The sequence below is a fragment of the Hyposmocoma kahamanoa genome, unplaced genomic scaffold (assembly GCF_003589595.1).
Source record: "Hyposmocoma kahamanoa isolate Upper Pololo Valley unplaced genomic scaffold, ASM358959v1 240, whole genome shotgun sequence".
Classification (NCBI taxonomy): Eukaryota; Metazoa; Arthropoda; class Insecta; order Lepidoptera; family Cosmopterigidae; genus Hyposmocoma; species Hyposmocoma kahamanoa.
The window spans coordinates 1254865-1263460 of NW_020653757.1; the positions used below are offsets into that span (position 1 = coordinate 1254865).

Consider the following 8596-nt stretch of genomic DNA (forward strand, 5'->3'; position numbering starts at 1 on the left):
GAAAATGAACTTGCTGTTATTTAAGAACGTTTTGACATAGCGCGTTCGGGCATCAGGAAACTCCAGTTCGTTCCTACCAGTCAATAAAGCCTGTAGTGCTGCAGTAGTGCCATCTCCTATGATGTTGTAACTAAAAAACAAATGATAGTTCTAGAGACCAAGCTGGAATTAGGTAGAACGTAGAGTATCAGATAGATGACAGCTTAATTAAAAAACTGGTCGAAGAAAGTTTCAAACGAGTGTGATGACATGACAAGTTGAGAAAAAATGCACAGAGCTGAATGACATTACCTATATGGACAAATGCCTAACTCAAAACAAACTTCATAATAAAAAATGTTCATTTTGAACTCCAAGGCAACACATTGCTGGTAACAGTGTGATGTCTGGTGCTCATAATGTATGTAGGGGCGGTAGCCGCAGTGGTAAGGACGCGGCTTGTCCGACGCAACAGTCGGAATTTCTCCGCTGTCTGGATAGCCTACTACAGTCTGTCTTTTTTGAAGACGAAGTACGAAAGTAGGAAATGACATTTGTAGGGTTGCCAGTTTTCATAAAGTTTTAAATAGTTATGTAGTTATTGTCGATGGTTCTATCGATAAATAGGGAATCGGACAATTTTTCAGAAAGTGTCAAGAATTAACTAAAATAGATATGTACAGCCATGAAAAATAATATTTTATTAAAATAAAGCTTAATAGTCTCTAAAATGTGCTAAAACTACGTTAAAATTTAAATAGAAACAAATTGGCGCGCAAACGTAACAAAATGTCAAATTGAACGCGTGACGTCATTTGTAGGTAAACAAACTACGAAATCAAGGGCAAGGTGTTATTTTAATGTTTTTGTGAAGTTTGAAGTCGTTATGGAACGGAAAACATATCGTTGGTGTGTAGTACCTCAATGTAGGAATACTTCTATAACTACCCTAAATAAACTATTTATTGATGTACCTCGAAAATCCGACATACGAAAAAAATGGTTGGTCCTAAAACGACGAAATATCTGTAAATTCAGCGATATACTTTTGTGAGGATCACTTCGACATAAGTACACTTTATGCAGTGAGGGATACATAGATCGAAGCATGTGTTAATAATTAAATAGTAAATGTTGTGTTATATTCACTAGTGCCTTTAATTATGTAATGTAATAATTATGTATTCGAATTTTAGCTGCCGAATGATATGGAAAATTACATATAAAATTCACCTTGCCCTTGATTTCGTAGTTTGTTTACCTACAAATGACGTCACGCGTTCAATTTGACATTTTGTTACGTTTGCGCGCCAATTTGTTTCTATTTAAATTTTAACGTAGTTTTAGCACATTTTAGAGACTATTAAGCTTTATTTTAATAAAATATTATTTTTCATGGCTGTACATATCTATTTTAGTTAATTCTAGACACTTTCTGAAAAATTATCCGATTCCCTATTGTGAAAGAAGATAAAATTTAGCCAAAAATCATCCAAAAATGATTGAATTGTGAATGTTATGACGTTCTAATGTTTATTAATTGCGTTATTGCCTTCTTTATTCTTATTTTGACAGTTGGTCTATATCGAGATAGTCTAGTATCGAGAACAATTTTTATTCATATAGTGAGGCAAATTGAAGCGCTCCCAATGAGCCTACACGAGCGGGCGGGGCTTCAGTGCTCAAGGTCAACACACACTTACACCGCGAACAGCTCAAGAATTTTAGCTAAAAATGACTAAATGAGTGTAAAAATACGTCAAACAAATATAAAATAGATACTACCATCACATTCCACAAGGAAGTAACGCGTTTCCATTCAATTCCATGGCATCATTATTTGTATATTTGTGAACGTGCCGACGAGCGTAGATACAAGTTGCTTACGCCTACATGAATTTGATTTTTGCCTCACTTGTGACAGTTCGTTTGATATGAAACTATCATTCTATGCGTTATTATTCTAAGCATATAGGTATATTTTATAGGTAGGCATAGGTATATTTTAACAAGAATAGCCGGATTATAGCTAAATACAGTGTATTTGTGTTTGAACTTACAAAAATTGACAATTTAAATTAACTTGTGCTCAGTAATTGGATGAATAATTACTGAGCACAAGTTCCGGGAATTTAGGCACATAGTTTCGGTTGTGTCGCACTTTCTAACACTGACTACTTGTACGGTACACAACGAAGCAGCCTATTAACGTATTTGAATTTTGGTAACTTTCGAGAATTTTCTTAGTGTTTCGATCTGTGTTATAATGATTATAACTAACTAGTGGAATAATTTCACAAAAATAATTGAAAATTATCATAGTAAAACACTGTGACATTCAATAACCTTAAAAATAATTTTCGAGATATTGGCAGTTGAAATTTTTTTGTATCAAAAATATCAGTTTCGCTTAATAAAACTGAAACTAAATAAGATATTAAAAAACCGCTTATAAGGGGTTGTAGATCTTGTTTTGCTGATTGGGATAATGTTTCTCAAGTTTTCTCAATTTCGTTAAAAATGTCGATTACGTTAGTTACGAAAAGCTTTTTAAGCAGTCAGTATTGCTCCCTTTGTTCCTGTTTCAATACCTACCCAGTCAAAAAAGTGGCTTCTAAATCAATCGACAAATACTTATAGCTCTCGGGCATCTTCCTGATAAAACCATTTCGGGACGTGGTATCGAAACCGAACATCAGCACATTGATGGTCTTTTCTCTGCCAGGTGGAGGATTCAAAGGCTTTACCGTCGACCGCAAACCGGAGATTACACCTACCCACTTCATTGGGCGGTCACTGAAAGAAATATACAACGTGTTGAGACCCAGTCGACTATCTTCGATATCCTGCTTTTCTTCAATAAAACTCCTTATTGATTCAGGAAGTTGACTGTATATTTTCATAAAACTTCTTCTATCTATGTAATATATGACTTATATGGCAAGAATATCGACCGCGACTGAACATAATCACAACTTAATTACGAATAAGACAATGAGATTAATTTTCACTTATACCGACACGGCGCCTCCCACACCGTACCGGCCCTATCAATTGGTCGCTAACGACGCTCGGCCAATCAGAGCTCCCGAATTACTCATTCTTGCTCTGTCCGGCCAAGCGTACAGCCGTCCGTAACACAATGCGTGTAGAATTTTAGATTTTTCGCAAGATTTGTCTGTAAAAATGGTGAAAAAAATTATATGTAAAAAAAAAAAAAGGAAATTCATTTGACTATCTATGAAAAGGAAAAAAAAGACATAAAATAAAACGTAAAATAAGAAAAGAAAATTATTGGTAATGTTTCGTATTTAATTCGCTTGTAATCTAATCTTTCTCACTAACTGTATACTTACTTAGCTAAAGCTCTCCCAGTGCACGAAACTTTCACATTATCTGAATTTTCAACTATGAAGACTTCATCGTTAATTATCAATGTGGCCATGGGTTCAACGTAATAGTCACGATCGGTCTTGTGAATGATATCGTGAAAGTAACAGTTTATATCCTTGGTTGAATTCAATATACTCGGGACTACCGTACATTCACTGAGCTGAAAAAATAATATTTTATTTATTTTAGTAACCGTAGAGATCCTTGAGAACGAGTTCGTCCGAGGAAGTACTGCCACCGTATCCATTACTGCCGCCAAACAGTAATATTAATAATTAAATACAAACATTCTCGGCGCTGCGAGGGGTCACTTGGTTAAGAGGTAACAGTAGATTAAAAGGCCGTGGTAGCCTAATGGTTTGACTCACAGCCTCTCAAGCAGTCTCAAGCAGACGTCATGAGTTCGAATCTGGACTCGCACCTCTGAGTTTCCCGAAATTTATGTGCGAAATTGAATTTGAAATTTACCATGAGCATTAACGGCACGTCGAAAATGGTTCACAACTCTCGGAAACCGTGTGAAATTCCCAACCCGCATTGGGCCAGCGGAATGTAGCTTAAAGCCTCGGCTGTGAGGAGACCCGTGTCCAGCAGTAATACGTACAAACGGGTGATGGTTAAGACGCAGATCATGTCATTTCTTCTGCCCAGAATTGCTCCAGACAAGATATAGATAAGACAATCCTGAGACATAAAATCCAATAAAGTCCCACGGACCTGTAGTTTCTTGAACGAACCCTTTTACAACTACTATATTTTAAGCAACGTGAGTCACAAATACTAAGAAACCAATTGTTATAGATATGAGATCTAATGTATTCCCTCCTTAGATATTTACAAAGGTTATATGCGTTATATTGTAGACCAATCTTAGCGAAATTAAAGAGTGAAGACTCAGGCCACACAAAATTTATTAAAAGAAGGGGTAAAAGGGCAACAATAATGCCCAAAAAAGGTTGTATTCGTATACATATCCAATGCTTTATAAGCAGTTAAAATACGTGAGGTTTACATGATTGAGTATTGAGGTTTACGATGCACACGTCCTTTTTCTTCGAGAATTTTGATGGGAGTGACGACGGAAGGAACCAAGTAAGAATAACGAACAAAAGTAATTAGAGACCGATTCAAAATTGAAAAAGTAAGTGGCCAGGACACAGAAAAGAGGGTGATAAAAAGGTAAGATGTCGATGAAGGAGATCGCGAGATATGAATCAGTAACCTTAAGTGGCAGTGTGACGCACATGACTGCAGGAGGACTGATGTCCGATGGAGCAGACTTGTTCTAGAGTGCAACTACGTCAATACAAACGACCATGACAGGGACGACCTGAGAAAGATGGCCGGCAGCGGCTCATCACAGCACCGGGAGCGTTAGCCGACACAGGACCGGGAGCGTCGGCCTGCTCAGGGGGAGGCTTATATCCAGCAGTGGATAAGTGTAACCCGATGACGTCGCTTCTCTGAGAAGAGGGTTTAGGGTATCACGCTGCACACGTTGATTTAAAAATTAAGTAAATACTAAGAATACAAGAATACAAGATATTTATTCGCTGAAAAATGTAGTTTACAATGGTGTAGGTTTATTATATATATATATATATATATATATATTTAGGACCTATATTATTATTAGATCGTACATTTCACCAAAACTTGGCATGCGAATATTTTACACAATTCTTATTTCAATCACGCACAGTGGTTAAATTTTACATTTTATGTTATCAATTAAAAAATCATTTATATTGTAGTAGCATTGTGTAACTAACAAATTATGTAATTTTATTTTAAATTGCCTACAATTTAGTTCTTTAACTGCATCTGGTATTTTATTAAATAATTTAGGTGCCAATATAAACATCGTTCTATTGTAAAATTCCAAGGTGGGGCGTTGTTTTGGCCGTATTTCTATTTTGTTCCTTGTTTTCCTGGGATATCTGGTTTTCACTAGATTAAAGTTGCCTGGATTTTGTTTTATATAAACACAGGCCTCGTAAATATACATAGATGGTAGGGTTAAAATCTTTAGTTTTCTAAAATAGGGTACACAGCTTTCTCGCTGGCCCACACCAAACATGGCCCTGACACATTTCTTCTGGGTTTTAAACAGTGATGTAATATGTGTTGCAGCAGCGTTCCCCCAAATCAGCAGACCATATCGCAAACTAGAGGCTACATAGGCGTGATAAGCACAAATCAACAATCGTGAAAAAACTTACGTTACATTTGACCCAATCCAGGCCATTGCATACAATTTGGGGCAGATCCTGATTGAACGCCATGATCTCGGGCGAGAAAGGATCCAACTTTGGAATAAAGCATCCTGTGCCTTTGTCTTTCTTCAGAGATTCTTCTAAAGCGCGTTGTCTTTTCCTGTCAGTATCATTATGACAAAAAGTTAAAAGACATACAGATTGAAGCAGCAAAAATCGAAGTAAGTTACCTCACAGCGATGCCACACGGGCGCTGCCGCCGGTGCGTTGTAACGCCGCTTACTTACGCACTATATCATCCCTCCCCGCTTCCTCTCCTGGCCTCTTGTCCTATGCGAACGCGTTCCGTTGCGAAACACGTGGCGTGTACATTTTTGGTTGTGATTATGACTGTAGTTGCATTTGCATTGTTACATTTTTAATTGCATATGGAGAAGGGAATAGCATAAAAAACATTCAATACAAGTGTAGCTATTTTACACGATTGCAGCTTCACTGGGTTCACAGTGTTGCAATGTAACTTAGTTCCATTTTTAATATACGTGTGACATGGCTGTGTATGGATTTTAGCCTAAATGTATAAACTAGTTAAGCAGCGTCTTATTAACAAAATTTTTTAAAAATTTGTAAAAAATTATAAAGCTTTTAAAACTTATAAAAATATATAAAAAAATAACCGATATCGTTAGGGACATCGAGTGTCTCTAAGCAGGCGTAAGCCTACCTTAATTATGAACGGTGCTGTTGAAACGTAATTTGAAAAGAACATTTATTTCTAGAAAATTTAAATTAAGAAAATGTGTTAAATAAAAATTATTTTGAAACAAAAGTATTCCCCAAAACAAAACAATTCAAAAAAAATAAAACTTACTTTATGATCTCACTGAAACAAAAAAAATGTTATTATAATATATGTAAAAAATAATTACAACAATCAACATTAAATGCGACTTGACATGGCTTCAAATACACGAAATAATAAATTAAATATTGGAAATTAAACTATTTCTCCGAAACAAAATCGCGACTATCTATAATTTCAAAGAAACCAAAGTTTCTAGCTCTTTACAGGTCCCATGGTCAGTCAGTCTTGATCATAACACCTGGAAAGAGATCGGAACGTACAACACGCATTTTAGATCCGGAGAAATTAGGTACCCTTGGTACAACAAAGCTTTGTTGTGATCATACGTCAAAGTCATAAAAATAATACGAACGATATTATGAAATAGATTGGGAAATTTTATAATTCTTTTTTTCAAGGCGAGTCGCTGAAGGAAAAGCAGGAAAAACTGTTCTGCTACATTCTAAAGGTTTTGGTATTTAACGGTATAACGGTCTTACAAAAAATATACTATACAGAAATAAGGATATTGTTTAAAGAACGTTTTAATTCTTTTCATGATGCGATGTACTTTATCCGATCATATAAAATGTTGAAAAAAAGTTAAAATAAAAGTAAATATTAAAAAATAATTTAAGAACAAAATATCTAACTTTGTACATAATTTTTATATATTTTCCGTTTAATTACTACAGAGAATCTGCTAAATTTTGGTTTTCGATTGCTTATTAAATTCACATTTATTCCAAAATCTGTAAATTGCCTAGCGGTTTAACGACACGCCGTCAGTCGCCATCGGGCGCTTGTGTACGTCGGATCTGTATCAAATTTTCTCCGCTTGTTCTTATTTTCGTTGATCTCGAGTAGGGTTTGCATTATCCGTCCATTTCCTGGATCCGGATAAAACGAATATCAACATTTTTCAATCCGGATATCCGGCTATTATGGATAAAACGGATCTTTATTTATTTTTCATACATAAAACAAAACGAAAAAAATCAAACATTAATATCTTCCAATCATTATTAAGATGAAATATTTATGCAGAAACATAAAAATAAAGAATTTAGTCCACATTTTCTGTTGTTTATCAATTTAAAAATAGCATAACAAATAAAAAAAAAAGGTCGCGTTACTATAATAAAATAAAGCATGTGCAGGTTTACCTAAATACGATAATAACCAACTCCCATAATTGTATTAACAAAATCAACATTGTTGCATTGATGATCTATAACACTTAAAAATATTAACATAAAATTATTATTCTTAATGTCTCATACGCACACATCAACACGCACTGCTCGAAGATACTTGTCTTCAAGGACTGCGGTATTGCGGACGAGAAGACGTCCCGGAGCTTCACGAAAGCTAGGGACCGAGTCGGATTCGACGATTGACCTCTTTCGCGAAGTTGACCCTGCCTAATTGGACGGTTTGTCCGAGGTAGACATACTCGTCAACAGCTTCGAGAGTAGAGGCTCCCATTGTTATAGGGGTTGGTACGACATGGACATAAATTTCGTCTTGTCCATGTTCATTTTTAGACCCACCTGCTGGGAAACTCTATTGAGATCACCGAGCATGGTATCAAGCTCTTCCAACGATTATGCCTTGACCACGATATAGTCAGCAAATCGAAGGTGAGTGATGTACTCGCCATTGATGTTGATGCCGAATCCTTTCCAGTTCAGTAACTTGAAGGCATCTTCCAATGCAGTGGTGAACAGTTTCGGAGAAATGACGTCTCCCTGTCGCACTCCTCTTTGCAATTGAATAGGCCTTGTGTACTGGTCCAGGAGTCGAACTGACATAGTGGTGTTTCTGTACAAACACTTCAACACTTCGATATATCGATAGTCAATGTGGCACCGTTGTAGAGACTGTAGCACCGCCCAAATCTCGATCGAATCAAAGGCTTTTTCATAGTCCACAAACGTTAAGCATAATGGCAGGTTATACTCCTCGGTCTTTGTATAACCTGCTGCAGCGTGTGGATGTGGTCTATGGTACTGAAACCCTTTCGGAAACCGGCTTGTTCGGGGGGCTGGAAGTCATCGAATATGCGTGCGAGACGGTTCATGATGACTCGTGAAAACAGCTTATAAACGTGGCTTAAATTTCATCGAGTCACTTCGATTTCTCGGAAAAAATATTGGCTTAT

The 8596-nt window shown here is 36.3% G+C and overlaps 1 protein-coding gene across 1 annotated transcript; it reads right to left on the reverse strand.

Moving 5' to 3' along the window:
- Positions 1 to 6: 6 nt before the first annotated feature.
- On the reverse strand, positions 7 to 8246 carry LOC113228751 (the record flags this gene model as incomplete). Its single annotated transcript, XM_026462116.1, has 5 exons — positions 8093 to 8246; positions 5595 to 5818; positions 3336 to 3532; positions 2575 to 2775; positions 7 to 130 (listed from the first exon to the last, which is right to left on the reverse strand). Coding segments are annotated over exons 1-5 (900 nt in total), but the record flags the coding sequence as incomplete, so codon positions are not given.
- Positions 8247 to 8596: the final 350 nt, after the last annotated feature.